At 33.8% G+C, this 22190-nt stretch overlaps 1 protein-coding gene across 3 annotated transcripts in view; it reads left to right on the top strand.

Annotated features, from left to right (window-relative positions):
- The first annotated feature begins 416 nt into the window (after positions 1-416).
- Positions 417-22190, top strand: part of LOC112054124 (transmembrane protein 120 homolog) — a 22484-nt gene continuing 710 nt past the window's right edge. The window contains exons 1-8 of one of the 3 annotated variants that reach the window (XM_024093784.2): positions 417-666; positions 1695-1813; positions 5876-6049; positions 7246-7338; positions 10454-10671; positions 11629-11852; positions 14897-14986; positions 21226-21366. In XM_024093784.2, coding sequence (XP_023949552.2) covers positions 604-666; positions 1695-1813; positions 5876-6049; positions 7246-7338; positions 10454-10671; positions 11629-11852; positions 14897-14986; positions 21226-21366 — 1122 coding nt within the window. In that variant the 5' untranslated portion in view covers positions 417-603. The remainder of the gene's footprint in view (positions 667-1694; positions 1814-5875; positions 6050-7245; positions 7339-10453; positions 10672-11628; positions 11853-14896; positions 14987-21225; positions 21367-22190) is intronic. The other 2 variants (XM_024093787.2, XM_024093785.2) reach the window with 2 other exon arrangements.

Raw genomic sequence — 22190 nt, 5'->3', positions numbered from 1 at the left:
CCCTAATCGCTATTAGATCGCTCGTATTTTAACCATGAAAGCAATATATCTATTTATTAAACCTATAACTAATATATATAAGGCTGAAGTTTGTTTGTTTGATTGAACGCGCTAATCTCAGGAACTACTGGTACGATTTGAAAAATTATTTCAGTGTTAGATAGTCCATTTATCAAGTAAGGCTATAGGCTATATATTATTCCCGTTCTCCTACGGGAACGGGAACCGCGCGGCGTCAGCTAGTAAGTACATATTATATTATGGTGAAAATCGTACCGAAATTCGAATAATTGCTTAGGAAATAGAATGTCAATTAAGAATGAATGTTTTATATCTGTGACAAATGCACAGAGTAAAACAGGGCGATATTGACATTGACAAATTGCTATTTGACACATGTTTGTCAGCCACTTGTCAGCTTTAGCAACTGACGTTGTAAACGAGCATTTCCTTCATTTTCATAGAAAAGGGAAATGAAAATTGTTCTTTACCGAAGTTGCTTATTTTAATATTGCTATGAATATTTCTTCATTTGTTTGAACTTTATTTACTGAACAACACTCTTTAGAGGTTTTAAAATCAAGTGTTTAATAAATATATACAATGGATGTCGAGGAGTGTTTAAAAGAATGGGAAGACTTAGTGGCTGATTACAAACGTTTAGAAGTAAGTTTTATATTTCCAAGTTGTCTTTTCTTTCTTCATTTCCTTGTGCTTTATCCTAGTTAGCTATTGAATTCTTGGGCTCTACCCTTTTCGTATCATGTTATTGAATTAATACAAAGTCAACCACTTGATGCATAACATTGTTGTCTTATGTTAAAAGAGGTTAAATGTCTGATTAATGTAATGTAGTATTTTTCATTAACTAAGCTAATCATAATATAGACAAAATTAAAACATACAACTTGGAAAAACTACAGTAAAATGTTTATGTTACATAAAAATGTTAAATATCACCACTATATTATAATAATTTAGTAAAAACACATGTTACTTTTGATAAATATAAAGCTATGACTGACTTCCCCTTTATGTTCTCTTGACTTATCTTTCTATAGCTATTATTTTTAAACTTTTTCTTGGTCTTTGTAACCAACAACCTACATTAATTTGGAGCTCCTCTAGAAAATAAAAATAACTTTTTTAACTTAGAGATATTTAGAGATTGCTATCCTACTTTTATTCTCTATTATCAGACGCCCCACAGCTTCATCTGTCTAGTTCCTGTGGGAATTTGTAACCAACAACCTACATTAATTTGGAGCTCCTCTAGAAAATAAAAATAACTTTTTAAACTTAGAGATATTGGTTGCTATCCTACTTTTATTCTCTATTATCAGACGCCCCACAGCTTCACCTGTGTAGTTCCTGTGGGAATTTGGGGAAAAAATATAACTTACACTCACAAAAATGTGGCTTTATATTGTTGAAAAAAAATTGAAAAATCTGTTTATAAGATGAAAAAAAATAAAAATAAAAACTATCTTAGTACCCATAACACAAGCTACTCTGTATGCTTACTTTGGGGCTAGATGGTGATGTGTATTGTTTAAGTATATTTATTTATTTATATTACCCCCTATAATCTCACAAATTTGTCAACCATTCTTTAGTATTATAATAGATTTATCTTCTTATATTTTTTTATTATCTTTTCTTTCAGACTATAATTATTATTGTGCTTTTTGCAGACTTTAAACAAAGATTATGTAGCAAAATTAGAAGAAGTGGGAGAATTACAAGCATCATGTCTGAAAGAACTAAATCACCAAAGATACCGCATGTCAATAATAAATAGCGCCTTGAAAAGGTCAGATATATATCTATCATTAAATATAACTATCTTGATTACAGTCATTTCATGTTCATATTATATTAGGTTTTAAACCTATTACCATTAATAATTTAAATGATACCATTTGTAAATGAACTAGTGGACGCCCATGACTTTTTTGCCCTTAGACCTCCTTAATTCTGCCCTATCGAAAAATCTGTTGTTAGTGGATACCTACGAACTATAAACTACCTCCCTACCAAATTTCATCTTTGTATATCAAGTGGTTTACGAGATTTTGTGACTTTCACATTTATATAAAACTAGCGGACGCCCGCCACTTCGTCCGCGTGGAATTCAGTTTGTCACGAATCCCGCGGCAACAATGGATTTTTCCGGGATGAAAATGAGCCTATGTGTTGATCCAGAGTATCTATTTCCATTCCAAATTTCACGCATATCGCTTCAGTAGCCGCATAAAAGAGGAACAAACATACTTACACACTTTCACACTTACGCACAAACTTTCATCTTTAAATTATTAGTGTGAAGTGTGATATGTCGCGAAGTCGCGGGCGTCTGCTAGTATTTAATAAAATTCATGGTCACAAGTCCCGGACTTTGTTTAGAGTTGTTTCTCTTCTCACTTCATGGACCCAGCACCCACATCCTGAATCCATGAGATGCATAGAGTATAGATTACTATACTCTATTCGCTATTGTACGCTAAATAAATGTATGTGCTCACTTTAAACAACTTCATTGGAATACTAGCACACAGTTGTTGCTTTGCATGCGTGAAATTCGGTTTTTCACAAAACCAGCGGGAACCATGGATTTTCCTGGGATAAAAACTAGCCTATGTTCTGCTCCTTATTATATATTTTTATCTCTGTTATTTTTTTTTTTGTTTTGGTTTAATTAAGTAACTAATGGATTTGTTATTTATACATATGGCTGTATACTGTACAGTTGGTGGTCGCCAGCAGTACCCGTGTAGTTCCCTTTCCTGTGGGTACATGTGGATAAAATATTTACCTATGTTACTAGTTGATATTATATCTTTCCATTGGTAAAAGATTTTTTAAAATAGGTTTAGTGGTTTACACATGAAAATATAACAAACTCAGCATTTAGAATATTCAACTATATTAGGTATAATAATATTCTACATTAATTACCACATTAATTTATGAAGACAAGCTATTTAAGTATTAAGGAAAAATAGTTTATATTAATTATAAGTTAAAGCAGTTTTGTTACAGTTTAAATTTACATTTTAAGGTTCAAAGAGGAAATTTTTATTTTATTTGATTTTGGGGCATTGGTGCATATAAGAAGCAAAGTGCATAAAAATTGGTTTTTAATTTAAAGTATCAAATGAAAATTTTAGCAATCTATGTATTATATTAAAATTGTGGGTGCCTACTTTTAAATGATTGCTATATGATTTATTGATTGCACTGAATAGGCCCTGAAACTACTAAACCAATTTGAAAAATTCTTTCACTGTTGGGAAGCTACACTATCCCTGAATACTGGATGTTATAGGCTATATTTTAACCCATATATTTCTACGGGAACGGGAACCACGCGGGTGAAACCGCGCGGCGTCTGCTAATTCATAGATATACTCGTAATTCACAATGTCTTATGTATGTAATTATGGAACAAGATGTAATAAATTTTTAGTAGTTTACATTTTATCTAAGTGTTAATTTTTCGGGCTCATATCTGAGTTCAGTCGTAAATTAAAACTTTAAGCTGCTACTTATCTAATTCTTTACCTTGATAATAATAACGAGCCAATTTGGAAACTAAACTGTTTGTCATGCTCATTGCTTCTAATATAAATATGATGAAAAAAAAGACTTCCAGAATTTCTAAGAAACTGCATAATCTGTCAGTTATTCCCTGCTATATTTTCCCATATCACAAATCCCACGGGAACCGTGATTTTTCCGGAATAAAAAGTAGCCTATGTGTTAATCCAGAGTAAAATTTAATACCATTCCAAATTCCAGCCAAATTGGTTTCTAAGCCGCAGCGTAAAATGGGAACAAACATACATACACACACAACTTTCGCCTTTATAATATTACTGTTTCATAGTGTGATTAGTGTGATATACATGTTAGAAGAACCCTCTTTGTAAAAATCATAACGTAAATATGCTCAACTAGTGGACGCCCGCGACTTCGTCCGCGTGGAATTAACTTTTCACAAATCCCGCGGGAACCATAGATTTTCCACGATGTAAAGTAGCCTATGTGTTAATTCAGGGTATTATCTATTTTCTTTTTAAGTTTCAGCCAAATCGGTTAACTAATTGCGGCGTTAAAGAGTAACAAACATCCATACAAACTTTTGCGTTTATAATATTAGTAGGATAATGTTCTTATAAAAGAAATTATTACAAATAACAAATACCACTGAGATAAGATATGTTAGCTATAGGGATATGTGAATGTCAAGCAAGCATTAGGTCAATGTAGATAACGCTTGTGCATTATCAGTAAAGAGCTAGGCCATAACTTAGGCATACGTAAATGAGAGCTTAGAAAAGAGCTCAGAGCCGTGCACACCTTAGTGTGGACCTGTTCCAACCCGATTCTGGGCCACCGATATGGAATTTCATTATTATACTAATAATAGACAAGTCCATCCCTAGATAATAATCCTAATACGTCAATGGAAAGTAGTGAAGCTAACAGTTGTACAAATGTTATTGAAAAGGGAATGCCCGTCCCCTGGGTTAGGCCTACCCTAACCACTCGGCATATATATATTTACACCTAAAAAAATCATACTGAAAAGGAGGTGCACGTGCATGCCCAGACCGGATTCGAACCTACGCCCTCCGAATCGACGGGAGAGGTCACATCCACTTGGCTATCACGTCATACAACAATTGTTTAAATTTCCAATCCTGTGCTGTGCTAGTTTTCCTATTAATTTCATTACGTATATTTCTTCCGTAATTTTTTACGTGCCCTTAATGTGTGTACACTATATCTGTTTTTTTTTACGTATATGTAGATATGTTGCTTAGCTGGCAGGGTTGACGTTGACTAGGGACTTTATTAGGGATCCCTAAAAACGAAACGCGAGAACTATTAACGTACGAATACGGGGAAAAAATATGGCCTATAGCACTCGGGGGTAGTGTAACTTCCCAACAGTGAAAGAATTTTTTAAATCGGTTTAGTAGTTTCAGAGCCTAGTCAATGCAAACAAATAAACGAACAAACAATTTTTTTTTTCATTTGCATTTGCGCTTAAGAAGATTCAAGATTCATTTTTATATTTATACAAAAATGAATCTTGAATCTTCTTAAACGCAAATCTCGAGAAAGGTTGTACCGATTTAGTTTTTTAGAATACTCCTTAAAATACTAGGATGATTCTTACCGAGAGTTTTTTTAGGGAAGGGGTAGGGTAGCGATACAGTAGGGGTAGGGTAGGAGTAGGGTAGGGGTAGGGATAGGGAAGAAGTGGACAAAAGTCAAAGCGAAACTTGACCAAGTCCACTAGTTTATAATATTAATACAGATCAAAGTCCTAAAATTCTACAGAAATCCATTGTTAAGTCAACAAACAATAAAAGCGATAAAAATTAAGAAGGATTTACTTAAAAATGCTTATCATTTTTTGAACTTTGATACACGTGACTCACACAATCTCAATCACGTATTGACCGATGGAAACACTGAGGAGTTTTCAAGGTTCCCAGACAACATATGTTTTTGTTTTACTATGTGTTACTATTAGCGTAACTTTGTACAATACTTCGATCATCATCATATCAGCCGATGGACGTACATTGCAGGACATAGGCCTTTTGTAGGGACTTCCAAACATCGCGATACGTGATATTAATTTCTTAAAATACCTAATTGTAAAGTTGGAGTTACATGTCCCGGACCGTAGTCGAACATAAACCCTTGGAATTGAAGGCAGAGGTCATATCCACTGGGCTATCACGACTCTTAGTCACAAATAGTTTTTAAGAATTTCATTTCAGTTACCTTTTGAACTCGTATGTTTTTAGTATAGGTACTTTAATTTGTCAAAATATACCAGTAACATTTTTTACAGAATGGAAAAGAAGGGTGCAACAAAAGACGAGCGCCTGGCGAACTTAGAAAAGGAAGTGATGAAGAGGAAAGCGATGCTACACGAAATAGAGGCGACTCTCCCCAAACAAAACGGCCTCTACCTCAGGATCATACTCGGGAATGTGAACGTATCAATACTTAACAAAAATGACAAGTGAGAGTTGTTTTCTTTTTTTTAAACGTTTCGAATGTGGCTTACAGTACAGACAGTGACAGATTTACCAGTAGGCTAAGTAGGCTGTAGGCCTAGGGTGGCAGATTTTACGGAGCGGCATATTTGACGTAAAAATTTTACAGAAATAAAGAAAATGAGTCTTTTAAATGTAACGATGATTTTTTTTATTATATGACTATTTATTTTTATTATTTGATGTATTATTTTAAGAGGGTAATACATGTCTGTACTATCTAATCTAATATTACATTAATTTTTAATATTTTATTCCGACTACAATATTAAAAGTTGCAATATATTAACACAATTTAAGGTAAGTAATTGTATTGATTGCAAACTAGGATACCTATCGAATTTCAGAGTTCAGTTGGCGCTAGATAACTTTAACGGCCTTCAGGCGGCATTTTTTTAAATCCGGCTGAACAGACTTTATTGGCAGAAATTCTCCTGCATCAGAAAAGCTTCAAAACTCAATAGTTCCACGATAAAGGGGCCGGACTCACACTCACACCACGAGGTCGTGGGTTTGATCCTCGCCTGCTGAACTATTGTCTTACCCACACTCTCTTCCCCCACCTATCCACTCAACTAACAGTTTCTCCGACTAAATAGAGAGTTATGGGACTATTTGCCATATTTAAAAGATGCCTATGGCAATTATTCTTTTAAAAAAATTGTGAATATTAGGAGTTTGATATAGTATCCTTTCTTTTATTTCCTAACTAGCTGACGCCGCGCGGTATCACCCGCGATTAGTATTTCCCGTAGGAATACGGGGATAATATATAGCACATAGCCTTCCTCGATAAATGGGCTATCTAACACTGAAAGAGTTTTTCAAATCGGATCAGTAGTTCCTTATATTAGCGCATTAAACCAAACAAACAAACTCTTCAGCCTTATAATATTAGTATATTATTGTACAATTTCTTTAGATAGCAAACTTACTGCAAGCTCTCCATTTATTTGGCGTAAACTATTGCACAATTTGTCTATTATAATTGTCTATTGCACAAATATGCATCGAAACATCGAGGCAACATAAAAACTTCCACTGCGATTACTCATAGGCGATAATGAATTATTAATTAATAATTAATTAGTTAAAAGTCCTTCCTGTTTCAACTGAAACGATACGGTATCTATATTCAATGTGTACATGTTTTATCTTTCAGATTTAAGTATAAGGATGAGTATGAGAAATTCAAATTAATCCTCAGCGCGATCGCCTTTGTTCTTGCTGTTGCCAACTTGTTCATAGACTTTAGGTAAGATATTATAATATGCTCCAGATTGAATTGCTTTTTTTTTTCTTTTTTTTTTCGGCCACGGGGGCCAATGAACGCAGGCGATATTATAGTGCACAATTGTATGCGCATACACAGGTGCACTCTCTATTTCCTCACTCTCAGTCGGATGGAAAGATTTTAAATATATTTTAAAATTTTAAAAATTATTTTTTACATATATTTTTCTACTCTCCTTTTCAACTTATGTTATGCAGACCGACACGACCGGTGAAAGATCAGCCTCAGGACCTCAGGAGGATTTTTTTTAAAAAATTGAAAGTTATAAGCACTGCCTCGTTGGTCCCTGTGATTAGCTGGTTCAGCTACGAACAATGAGGTCCAGGGTTCGAATCCCGGGTCAGGTCAACAAAAAAATATACTTTTGAATTTTTAAAAAAAATTGAGAGTTTTCGACAAGAACTATGTTATATGTTCTTAAATTCATGTTGCTTAATTAATTAATTCATGTATTTGTATTTGTAATTAAATTGTTAGGTTTGGAGCGGTCCCTCAACGCGACGTATTTTTTTTAGAATTATTAATACATACTTACTTAGGTACTTTAAGATTGAGTTTTTTTATTGTTATTTTTTACTTTTTAAATGGAACGAGGGTTTTTGTGTCAGGGGGTTTTTAAATTTTTATAATCGGTTATTAATGAAGACTAAATTAGTTCATACGCCAGCTGATGGGCTAGCTGTTTAGTCCGTCAATTATTACTATAAAATCGTCACACCACCAATTCTAAAAAACTCACATAATTACTTGGAAATACTAAAAACCCAAACTTAATACGTAAAAGCGAAAGGTCAGTCAGGATAATATCTCGAAAACCACTTAACGCACAAAGTTCAAGTACGAACGGATTTTGTCAGGGGGCCGGATTAAAGAGGTCTAAGGGCGGATGCAGTACGCTAGTATTCTACACAATATAACTTTGTAAGGCTATAGGCCTTACAATTTATCTCAATATCTGAAGTCGCAGTAACTATTTATAGATAGTCCCGTCGTGACCACGATCCATGCAACTGGGTCGAAATATCGACAATAAAAATCTCGTCGTTTTATCGTGGTATGTACCCGTTTAAATAACATTCATAATGAACAACCACGAAATAAGTTTAAAATCATTATTTATAGATAATTTAAGCACTTACGGATAGTATGGATTAGTAAATAAGAAAAAAATATCAATATAAGACTAGGTACCTACTATTCGAGAACCGTTCAAGGTAACATTTACCGGAGGACTATAAAAACATACTTAAAATCATTATATGCGCAGTTATAGTAATATGTTTGCGTCAGCTTGTATTACGTATGGAGTATGCATATTTATATAATGATTTATTTATTTTGCTATCATCCGCGAATGCAAAAAAATTGACTTTGCAATTGCACGTTGTAGAGTCAACATCTCCTGAGGATGCTCCGGTTTCGGGGTGAAACGTACGTAGAGAGTATTTTGTCGGACCTGGGTGACGTTGTCGCATGGGTTCGCCGAATTTTCGCGGATGATAGCAAAATAAATAAATCATTATATAATCATGATGAACTTCCGCAAAGTAACGCCTGCTTCTATCCAGTATGCATATTTGTCAACTTCTTACATCACTCATATAAAAAAAGGATGCGAATGAGTTTGTCTGTAATTCTACGATTTGATTACTGTACCGGGGATATTATATATCTCGGTGTACCATTGAAATAATGAGTCACTGCATTGTTTTTCATCGTATTTTCGTTTTTGTAATCATCTAACACGGTTATTTCAACGAAATAACCATAAATGCACTATTTTAGGTTAAGCGGTAAATTTTTTTTTGTTTCTACGATCATCTAACATGATTATTTCAATGAAATTACGTAAATACCATTTAAAATAACGTTACTACCTGCTACTGCTACTAATATACTAATATCACTTTAAAATGACGACAATCTAACTTTGTGTTTTCAACGAAATGATGCAACATTTCGTTGAAAACACAAAGTTAGATGATTGCAAAAACGAAAAGAAGATGAAAAACGATGTAGTGACTGATTACTTGAATGGGACACCGAGTTACGTAATAATCCTGCTGATCAATAAAATTTTATTGATCAGTAAAAAACGCATCCAGTAAATAAAACTTTCTGACGAGATGTCCTCCGGCGATTAATTGATTGATAAGATTTATTACCGCGACCGACACCTCGGGGCAAAAGTTAATTGTGTCGTAATAAAAAACACTAAACGGGCCACGTATAGGGTTCCGTAGATTAAATTAGCACTTTTAATTTAAACCCTTAGAAACATTTTTTAAACCCTTAATGCATAAACATACCGGTAGCGATACCCCACACTATTTGAAAGACCAGAGGTTCCCAAACTTCATTTTCTCATAGACCACTTTCTAATTTAATTGGTACCGAGGGTTCACCCATCTGCTAAATTTATATCCAAAACTCGACAAAAAATGTAATAATTATATTCAACTATGGAAATTTTCGTTGCAGCCACCATAAAAAGTAAAATTGTCCAGGGAAAAAGTTATTTCTGCCAACTTTAATATTTGATAGCTACTCACAGCACAAGGAAGCAATCAATTCACAAATTCTTTTATATAGAAAACTCCCCATTCGGTATGAAACCAGATAAATTTTCGTGGACCCTCGCTTACGAATCGTGAACCACCATTTTTATGTTACGTCAACGTAGACCGCGCCGAGACTTCCGTAGACACCTGGACCACTTTGGGAATCGATGGAATAGACGATTAAAAAATCATCCTCACTTTAGGCCCATGTAGGAACCTCAAATTTTCTTTTTTAAATTTTCTTTTTACTATTTTATAGTTTGCATCATCACTTACCATCAATGAGATTGTAGTCAAGGGCCAATTTTATAAAGTCAAAGTCAAAATTCATTTATTTCAATTAGGCTTAGTTTACAAGCACTTTTCAGAAAGGTCAAGATTATGTTATATATTAATTTAATCTAAAGGTGGTAATAATAGTCGAAAACTTAAAACTAAAGTTACGAGGGTCCCAAACGCGCCTTGGTCCGAGAAGAGCCCACAACAAACTCAGCCAAGGTCTTTTATAATTTCAGGCCGCTCCAACTGATATTGATATTCCTCCTGGTGTGGTACTATTGCACGCTGACGATACGCGAGAGCATCCTCAAGGTGAACGGCTCCAGGATCAAGGGCTGGTGGCGCCTGCACCACTTCATCTCCACCGTGGTGGCGGGGATCCTGCTGGTGTGGCCCCAGAACGAGCCCTGGAACCTCTTCAGGCATACCTTCATGTGGTTTATTGCTTATATCAGTGAGTATATGCTTCAATAAATTTAAAAATATACTTGCCCGCGACTTCGTGAAACTTGATGTAATCTTTCTACTACCTCTACCCTACCCCTACCCTACCCCACCCCTACCCCACCCCTACTCTACCCCTACCCTACGTAGTATTTTCTTTGCTATAAACCTCACGGAGCTCGAGACCTTTCCAACGAATGCAAAACCGTGGAAATCGGTTCGTGCGTTCTGGAGTTATAGCGTCAGGAAGAAAAACACGACTTATTTTATATAAGAAGATGAAAAAAATGTTATTAAAAAAAAAAATTAAAGAGTCATTGTCGCCTACTTCTAGGTGTGGTCCAATACATGCAGTTCAGATACCAAAGCGGCGTGCTGTAGAATCCAGAGTAAAATCTATTTCCATTCCAAATTTCAGCCAAATCGCTTCAGGAGTAGCGGCGTTAAAGAGTAACAAACATCCAAATATCCATACAAACTTTCGCGTTTATAATATTAGTAGGAAGATGATATAGATAAAGAAAAAAATATTATTAAAAAAAAATTAAAGGGTCACCTACTTCCAGGTGTGGTCCAATACATTGATACCAAAGCGGCGTGCTGTAGAATAAATCCAGAGTAAAATCTATTTCCATTCCAAATTTCAGCCAAATCGCTTCAGGAGTAGTGGCGTTAAAGAGTAACAAACATCCAAACAAACATCCATACAAACTTTCGCGTTTATAATATTAGTAGGAAGATGATATAGATAAAGAAAAAAATATTATTAAAAAAAAATTAAAGGGTCACTAGGTGTGGTGGTGGTGGTGTGTGGTGGTGTTCTGTGGTCTTTGTTTTTATTGGTTTTTTTTTTATTATTAAATGTTTTTTTTTTATTGGTTTAATAAAAAAAAATACAAACTTTCGCGTTTATAATATTAGTAGGAAGAAGAAGATATAGATAAAGAAAAGGGTCACCTACTTCCAGGTGTGGTCCAATACATGCAGTTCAGATACCAGAGCGGCGTGCTGTACCGGCTCAAAGCGCTGGGCGCGCGCCACAACATGGACATCACCATCGAAGGCTTCCACTCGTGGATGTGGCGCGGGCTCTCCTACCTGCTGCCCTTCCTGTTCGGCGGATACGTGTTCCAGCTCTACATCGCGTACACGCTCTACCAGATCAGCGACCATCCGGAAGCTACGTGGCAGGTACGTAGAATACACATTAAAAAAAAAAACTAGTGTGCTACACGTCTGAAGTGAAACTTCTTAAATAAAAAGATTCTGATGAATTGAGAACCTCTTTCCTTTTTTAAGTAGGTTAAAAGTTTATCACAATGTCATCATCTCCTATTAAAAAGTGGATGCACAACCTCTTTTTCTTGGCACTCAATTCAAGTAGTCGCATTTACAAATTCAACCTTAAACTCAATCCTTAAGGTTGCATTTGCTCTGGATTTGAGATTTTATTAAATATTTAAAGGCTTTTAGGTATAATTTTCTTTACCAATAATTCTAAAACTGTCAAAGCAAATTGACCAGTTTTCTAGTGAATTTTTCTACATGATTGTGCGTCCTTTTATTATAAGAGGTCAATGCACAAAGTGCAACAAAGTCGCAACATGGTACAAAAAGGGATTGTTTCAAAGTTCTCTAAGAACGCCATCTGTTGGTGGTTTAAAATAACAATCACCGTCTGACTACACGTGTAGATGGCAGCACGCATAGCGCGATTACTTTCTTATTCATTTCATATATGAAGTAGAATATAAAGAAGTTTCACTTCAAAAATAGTATTTAACGTATCTTTTGTGTTTGGAGTGGATACGACAATAGTTCAGCGGGCGGAAATCGAACCACTCTCAGTGATGAGCCCTTTTAACAATGAGCTTTTGCATTTGACAATGGGCTATATGACAGTTATAACGATAAAATATAAAATATCTTGGTACCATATTATGTAGGTGAACAATAAATTAAACACAATAACTTTTAAAATCAATTTTTAATATTTTATTTTTGCATAATAAGTTATTGTTTGTCTGTGGCGTACAAGAACCGAAACAGTTGGTCATGTAATATTATTTAATGAATTCATTACAGTTAAAGTCCGGCCGCTCAGAGATTGCGTTTCTAACAGGTCGTGATGGAATGGGCGATGTAACTTCGAACTGGCGTACAAGGTTATTGAACTGCGTTGTTTTAAGATTATGCCAACTGTTTGTCTTGTTGTGATGAGACAAAATAACGAGTCAATTGTATTTGAATATTTTTTCCCATTTGATCACGACCTGTCAGAAACGCAATCTCTGAGCGGCCGGATTTTAGGTTATTTAATAAACATAAGACATCATGGGGCCTACTTTTTTCGCGGGAATTTGAAATAAATAGTCATTTATGTATTAAATAACATTAAAAAAAGATGAATAATAAGAAAGTAGAACAGCTGTAAAATTTGCCTACGTATTTTTTTTAAATATTATTACAAAAAATCTAGTTAATAAGTCAGCTAATTATATTGTTGTATCCACACCTATACAACTTCTTTACGACTAGACGTGATTAAGAGACATGATATTCTTTAAAAAAATATGTATTTGTGTGCAATACATCGACGAATCCAAGCTTAATATATCAAAACCACCAACTTTACACGAATCATTTAATGTTGTATTAAATCATTCTTATTTTTAACTTACTCCAAAAAAAGGAGGAGGTTATTATAATACCCAGAATCCCGACTTGTAATGGATTTCTAATTTTTCTTCACCATTGCAAATATTTTCAAGTATGGTGTTTACTCTGAAATATACTTCACAGATAACTGCAAAATTAATCAATAATTCATTATTTAATTTTTCCAATTGACAAGATTTCAAATTTTTGTTTGAATGGTCATTTTAATTTAATAAAAAATGAACATTTAATTTCTAAAAATCACATGCGGCGATGAAGTCAAAGTTACAGTAAAAATTCAAAAAGCTCGAAAAGATTTTATTTCAAATATTCATTATTATATTTCTTGTAACTATGACATCATCATATTTAATAAATGTTTATTTAAATTTTCTTCCTAAATTACAGAACAGCAAAAAATAAAACTAATAGAACCCCAAAATCTACAAGTACTAAATATTTTTCATGTGGTCTTCTATCACGAGATCTTTGATGCTAATTTCCGTCCGACCAAAATCACTACCAATTGATGATTTAGTTACACTATAAATAGTGCAGTAATTTAATTAAGGGCCTTAATAAGTGAAGCGTATTTCCAATTATGCACTAACAGCCAGTTTCTTCATGTAAAGCTAAAGTAACAGTAAAAGTAGTAAGTAGTAAAGAAGACTTTATTTTTAGTGAATAAGACCGTCACTTTTGATTTATGACGTTACTTTGACTGTTACTTGCGATGAAGAAACTGGCCGTTAGTTGTTAGGTTTCTATATTAGTGCCCTATTTATAGTGTATTCATATCGCTGTAAGTTGTACACTAATGCCTGTCAAATCTGGCTGATTCCTTCTACTGCTGCTATAGTCTATTCGTTTTTACACTTTGAGAAATGCCCTAAAGTGCCAAAAGTCGATCTCAAATGGAGCCATGTGATGATGTGACGCGTTCGCTTTCACATTTCAAGCGTCGTAGTGAAAATTTGTTTGTTGGCTTGGCTGTTTTGTATTAACTCAGAATACATTTCAAAAATAATGGGGATACCTAGAACTGGAATTAAGTAATAAGTAACTAATACTTCTTTATTAAAGAAATTAATAATAGAATTTTAATAAAGAAGTAACTAATACTTCTCTATTAAAATTCTATTATTATTGTAATTTAAAAGTTTTATTAAAATCATTTTTGCTACCACACTAATTATTTATATTCGTCTTTTATTATAAAAATAAATTAAAACGAACATAATAGGATAATATTTATTGAACGATCTATTTAACGATTAAGCACTGAGCGCCGGAAGCTGTACAGACACTATCGAAACGAATAGACTGTACTAAAAATTTTGTCTTCTAATTAAGGTGAAGAAAATGTTTGACATTATCAATTGATGCCCGATGTAGATACCGCGCCACGTAAGAAGTCCCGCGGTTAAAAACTAAAATAATTGACAACGCTTTACACAAATGAGCGCCATTACGACATTAGCGTCGCGTTTACGGGACTTGTTCCGTGGGGCGGAGTGTAGGAGTATTTTGTGTATGTTGGCTTTGAAAAGTTGTCAATTGGTTACCGACTGGAACAGGTGGCGGCGTTAAGTTTTTCGTTCCTGCTTATCGGCATCGGCAACACGGCGACGACCCTCATAGTGATACCGCAGAAGCTCAACGAACAGGTATCCAGCTGAGGACGTACCCCAAAATGCACGTACACGCACGAATCGGTGTTGCAAACGTAATCGCTAAGGTGATCTATTAGACACTCAGACCAATTATTGTATAGGACCTGCCTCGCTAGACGTTAATTTTCTGTCAAAGTATATAATCAACGATCTAATGCGATTATAAAAACTGTCTATAGAATCGATGTTAAATAGTTGTAATCGTGTTCGTCGGTTAAAGAGCTCCGTAAAAATACCTTTTTGTGTAATTTAATTGTATTAAAAAAACGGGCAAAAACTTCTAGTTTAGTATAAGATTTAACCAAATCTAAGCTCGTTTTCCTCAGAAAATGACAGACAATGACAAACTATGAGTGCGATACAAGTCCTTCTATAATTGGTCTGAGAGTAGACATAATAATTTATTTATTTTTATGGCTCATAAAACTGGAGCTAAGGTGTTCAAACTTTTTATGGAAGCTGGCGTAATTTACTCGCTGCCTTTTTGTTTTTTTTTTTCGAAAAGCACCTGATGACTTTGACTATTGGGTTTATGTGTGGGTAAGAGGCATAGACAAAACAAAAATGTCAAGTAACATGGCATACCAAAGTGTCACGTTGCTAAGATATTTGGAGATAAAAAATACATTAGTACTATCGTTCATTCTACATATACTCTAGATTACCACCTTACTTGACATTTTGTTCGCGTGCGGACTCATACTTACCATGTGTGTGCCGCGATAAAAAAAAAAAACAAAATGATGGCGAGTCTAGCCCTTTGATATAAAAAAAGTAACAACCTTTTATAAATTATGTAGTGTAATATCTCTGACATATTATTATTATTATAACGAGTAGATATTTTAATTCTTTATATCCTATAGATATTTCGCTTCCAAACCTTAACATTCGTCCCAATTTTGCTGATTCCCAACACGCTTATATCTAGCTTTTGTATTTTGCTTTTTGTTAGCAAAAAAAAAAAAACATAGTTTTGTCGCATGAAACGTACTAAAACATACTAAAAATATGGTTTTTTATACAATTTATAAGTACTATATCACCTTAACGAAAACGCTTGTAAGATATAGCTTACTGATACCATAGAGTAAAATGACATTGTTTTAAATTAAAATATTTTAATGACAGATGACAAACACTGAAATAGTAAAACTAATAGTTTTTTAATCACTTTAATTCGTATAATATTTCAATACAAATCGTAAGATACGTAATGCTAATAAAATCTTTATTGTAATAATCTAAATCTATATTGTATCCAGAAAATTCATTCTACTCTATGGAATTTTAGGATTTTAGGATTTGGGGAAAAGTAGCCCATTTACAATTCCATGATAAATGTAGTCATAGTTTTATTTATTGGTGTAAAATCATGATAAAAACATGATCACAGGAGCACGTAGATATTAGTTAATTGGGAATTATGTATACTGTTTTTATACCTTAAGATGCGTTTTAGGGATTTCCATCTGCCTTCAGTAGTTTCATACGTATCAGGATCAAGGATTATGAGAGACAGCATGACTGTCTCGTTTTGTTGCATTTCACTTATCATCAGAATAATTGTCTAAAGTCCGGCCGCTCAGAGATTGCGTTTCTGACAGGTCGTGATCGAATGGATGATGTTACTTCGAACTGGTGTACAAGGTTGTTGAACAGCGCTGTTTCAAGGTTATGACAACTGTTTGTCTTTGTAGTGATTAGACAAATAACGAGGCAATTGTAATTGAATATGTTTGTCCCATTCGATCACGACCTGTCAGAAAAGCAATCTCTGAGCGGCCGGACTTTATAATGCTGATGATAAATATATAATACAGCGTTTAGATGTTTTATCATCTGTATTGGGATTATAGTACACATGATACATTTAGCTTCAGAGACAGTGAAGGTGATTGTCGATAAAATTAATGGCGAACTATGCGAATGCGCTGTGGCATGGTGCGGATGACAATTCGTTTCACTCTTGAAAGTTGCTGCGATTAATACTATAGAAATACGAAATACGTACTTCTATAGTAAGTTACTATAGAAGTACGTATTATGAACTTCATACAGGCAACTGTCTCCCGCACCATGCTACACACGAACTGTAATGACGTTTGTCGACACAGACACGAATGCTGTTCGTATACTAAACGTATCATGTGTTCTATCCTTATTTCATTGGGGTTTAATATCCTTATAATCCGTGTACATGTTGACGATCATGTTTCAAGTATCTAATTAAGGTGATTCTACTGTAACAAGAACAAGTAACAAGCTTTAGTATGCGCCAAACTTATAACGATAGTTTAAATTCTAAACTATTGGTATAGTATAATTATGTACAGTTCGCGTCGTGCTTTTTTGGATTTATCTTTCCGAATTGACCCGAACTGTAATGAAATTATGAATAAGTGTGCAATCCTATTATAAAGTGCATTTTTGTAGATTTTTGGTTGTGCTACATTTGATTTAGTTGACAAATTCATTTTAACACTGTTTCTTTATCATCATAAGTCCCCCAATCCGCATTGGTTGGTTTAGGGTGACAACGAGGCAGTGTAGGGCAGGGGGGTAAAGTCCATATCGCTTCTCCTTTAGGGATTCTTTTTGGCCTGGCCCTGTAATATAATATGGCTGATAATGTCAACTAAATCAGAAAACTATTGAATTATGCTTTTTTGATACATTAAAGCTTTAAATCTTTCTCTATTCGAGATTGTTGATAGTATAAAACTAGCTGTAGTTCCTAATGTCCCGCCGCTCAGAGATTGCGTTTCTACCAGGTCGTGATCAAATGGGCAATGTAACTTTGAACTGGCGTACAAGTTTAACTGCGCTGTTTATGACAACTGTTTGTCTTTGTAGTGATTAGACAAATAACGAGGCAATTATAATTGAATATGTTTGTCCCTTTCGATCACGACCTGTCAGAAACGCAATCTCTGAGCAGCCGGACGTTAACAACGAAGTCCCCTAGTTGGTTTTTCTTTTGTAAAGCAGCCTTCGGGTTTATTTCTACAATGAAATGAATTCACTTGAACAAATTCGGGTTGGAAACTAATAGGACGTAAAATACCAATGGCGAAACTACATATAAGTACATGAGTTGCAGTTACGTATATGATTGTATGTATGTGTACGTCATGGGAAATTTAAATGAGTCCTTCAAATTTTTTTTGGTTATTTATTAATTTTTCTGTACTTCAGAAACGCACAATATTTTGCGCATGTTTTGAGTTTGTAGTCGTAAACCCAAAACCTCCAGTAGGCCTAGAATGCGTTAAAGACAAAGAAGATGGTCCAAAATTGAAGCCCAGGATCAGTCATTGTACCCTGGCGGAAATAACATAAAATCAAATCATCAAAAATGGTTAAAAAAATATTTATATTTTTTTAACCATTTTTGATGAAATCTACAAATTTACTTTAAATATTTGGAAATAATATTGTTTCTCTCCCAAGAAATGCAACACTAACATGGGTAATAATGGCGGATTTATGACATTTTCAATGCGGTAGTCGATTTGACGTTTGCTGTCAATTGTCATGTCACAGTTGCTTTATGGGCGCCATCTGGATATAACTGAAAAACTTAGGTTTTAATTTTATATATTTATTTTTATTAGTTAGTTTTATTCATTTTTTTAGATTTTAATAAAATTCTTGTGTTTTTTAAATTTTAATGATACGGGGTACAAGAGTGGACCTGAAATGGACCATCTCCTTTCGTGATGATGGAAAAGACATACTTAATAAATAATATCTATCTCGTGGAGCTATCATAGGCCTGCTGGAGAAGTAAAAATGGGAAGTGTGCAAATTAAATGTCATATTTTAATAGATATATATAGATTGGATATTTTATTTTATCTATAGGACTTATTTTAAATATAAAAAAAATATTAATTCTCTTAATTATAAATCCAACTCTTAATTATACAAATGATGTAACGAATATCATAATCACAAGAATCTATAAGAATCTCGTATTAGTTTTTTTTTTTTTAATTAATAGATTCTTATGTTTTATTTTAATTGTATACTCGCAAGTTTTTGTTTATACATTTTAAGTTTTTATTTTTTATGATAGGGACTTTGTGTATTAAAAATTATGTTTAAATTATTACTTTTTAGAAGAATTATTTTAGTGAAAATTTTGTTTGATTATGGTATGTATGTTGTTTGAAATACGATATATTCATATGGATATGATGATTTAATATACCTACTTGTACGAAACTGTTTGTTTAGAGTTGGTAACAATGTCTATTATGTTTTAGTGTATATTATGTTAAAACATCTGCTCAAAATAGTTAAAATTAAAACCCATACGTATAAATAAATACGTACAAAAAGCAGATAAGTGATAAAAACGACAAATAATCGTTTTTTTTTATTTATGAACGATTTTCTATTATATTGGGATTGCAACTACATGAAAAACTATTGTCAAGTCACAATAATAATAAGCGACTTCACAAATTAAAATAAAATAAGGAATCCCAAAAATAGGAGTATAAAATCATAGTCGTGACTGCCACAGCCACATTAGTAGGTAAAATCCAAATGTCTTGCTGAGACATCACAATATAATTATTTATTAATATAATAATAATTTTCTTTATTCGGATCTATTTAACCAATTATTTAATAAACTATTTATTAATTTATATAATTATGAAATATTGAATCATGTGTTCATAATATTGACAAATTAGTTTTAACTGCTTTAAAATATTTTTTCATCATTAATTGCATTTAATGTTTAGACTTGGGCATGATGTAGCTATAGAAGTAGGTCATTGGGATCATTTACACTATTTATTTATTTAAAATGCTTAAATTGAATTGCATTTGAACTGTTTACGATTATTGGAAAATTAAAGTAGTAAGTAGTTAGAAATGGCAATAATTTCATCCTAATCTATGTGAATTTTAAATGCAAATTGTCGAGGATTCAGTCTGAGTGATAATTTCTCTAAGGCCTCACAGTTGATTTAGCCAGGAATCTTCGCACAAAGTAAATACAAAATAATAGTATCATTATCAACTATGAATACCTAGTAATTCACTCATGAATAGTTGACCTTGAGAAATCATTTAGGGCGTTTAAACTTGGTAGGTTTATGGTATTTAAAAAAAAGTTTGAATATGGTTTCGCACAAAGGCTTAGTTCAGCTTCATATTAATTTAATTAAGAAAACGGTACTTGTGTGTAGCATTATGTACCGTTTTCTTAATTCAAAGTTAATATCTTGTACCTATTTATAAAAGTTCATTCGCAATTTATATTTTTGTAAAATCGACGTACCTTTAAATAAAGTTGTGAGATCTAAGATTATTATCAATAATGCTATTAGTAGATATGTTATATTAAACCAAAACTATTTTTAATTAATGAATGTTTAGTGCATCACCTATCACTTTAATATCACTTCAACTAGTCATAGTTAATTTATTACCGCAATTTGATTTTCTCTACTGAATACATTTAGGTTAAGTTTAGAAGGATGGGAGATGGGCATACTTTGTCGATTGTAGTGGTTTTATTTTCTAAATGTTTTAGACAATTGGTTATATGCTCGCCAGTGGGCCACAAGCTTTATTTAGCGATTATGTAACTGGTTTGTGAGCTAAATCAGACTGAGAGTGTTTGCCTCCTATAAAATCTATAGAATTCTAAGTAGGAATAAATAAACATTGACATAAAGTGTTGTTGTCTCCAACGATTTGATACTATTAGATTTGTTACGTCACTCACAAAAAGTGATCCGAACTTAGCTACTCCAATGAGCGCACGCATGTACAATTTTGTGTTTACTGTGCAACTAAATGAAATTAAGTCAATCAGGCGCCTTTGTTCGCCTCTGTTTCGACGCGTTAGTGCCTTGTCTATAGTATAAAATATCGTTGGATATCGTATATACTCGTAGTAATTTACTAAAAATGTTGGTTACTCCTGCATTACCCGTAAAGGTCTACAAGTCTATACCCGTTATTTCGTCTGTATTTCAGTTTTCTATGTCAACGCTCTCCGTCTGGTATGGGGTTTAAATCACCGAGATCTGTTAGGTTGTACATTGTACTTAACACCTTGTATACCACATAATATTGTTTTGTATAATTTTGCTGTAAATTTTGGTATTTATTTTTTGCTGTGCTGAACAATAAAAACGTTTTTTCAGTTGCCTTATGTTGTTTTTTTACTAGTATTTTGTTTTTATGTTTGCAATGTTTGACAGGTGTCATACCTGGCGGTTTTGTTTCTTATTTTGCACTGCTGCAACACTTACACGATACTCCGAACGTTGCGCAAGAAAATGCAGGGCGAACGGAAACTGATCTACAAGTTGCGAGCGATTGCGCACCGCCTCGCCGTCTTGGTACGTGTCGATGACGCCATGTTGTTTGGGGACATGTGTCGCACAACTTTCTGTCTATGTTATGATGTGCTTTGGGATATTTATGAAAATGTGGAAATCCGCAACAAATATTTTTTGTACACGTCCGTTTGCCATGCATAAATACATACCTACATAACGCTTCGTTCCCTAGGGATTTGCCATTTGACGGCAGGGGGTTCGTGACAAGATTTACGTAATGGCTTGATAACTGACACCGAGCCAGAATTAAGGTTAAAATTGTCCAACATTACTCCTAACGTTGAATCCATTTGCGAAAAAAAACAACCATCACATTATTATATCACATCAGGGGTTCGTGGAACAGAAAGTTTGAGAAACCCTGCCTTAGGGGTAGGCAAAGACCACGTTTCCAGCAACGGAGATGTACAAGGTTTGTAGCCCGTGAACTACAGGCCTTGTACATCTCCCTTTTTATAATTTATTTCATTGAATGGAATGACTTTATAATTTTTTCAGTAAGTAACTATGCAACGATTATGAGTAGGCGCTTAGCTAGCTATACAGTGAAGTTATTTACGCAAATCATTAGTAATGTTTGCTTCACATTTGCCTTGTGTAGTTGTAGCATGGATATAATGTAACTTGTAAAGGTAAGTATTTCAATTTGCGCCTTCAGCTTTTCCAAGTATTTTTTATCCAATGACAACTTGGACCTTGATTGCGACCTCACATGATAACACCTGACTGACGATGCAGTCTAAGATTAAAGCGAAATTTATAAGATTAACTTGTACTTCTTCCAAGTACAAGTTAATTCCAGCCATCATGCTTCTACGATGCAT

This window comes from Bicyclus anynana, chromosome 14, assembly GCF_947172395.1.
Source record: "Bicyclus anynana chromosome 14, ilBicAnyn1.1, whole genome shotgun sequence".
Classification (NCBI taxonomy): domain Eukaryota; kingdom Metazoa; phylum Arthropoda; class Insecta; order Lepidoptera; family Nymphalidae; genus Bicyclus; species Bicyclus anynana.
Note: the sequence above shows the minus strand (reverse complement) of the source record. Positions and strands in the feature narration are given on the sequence as shown.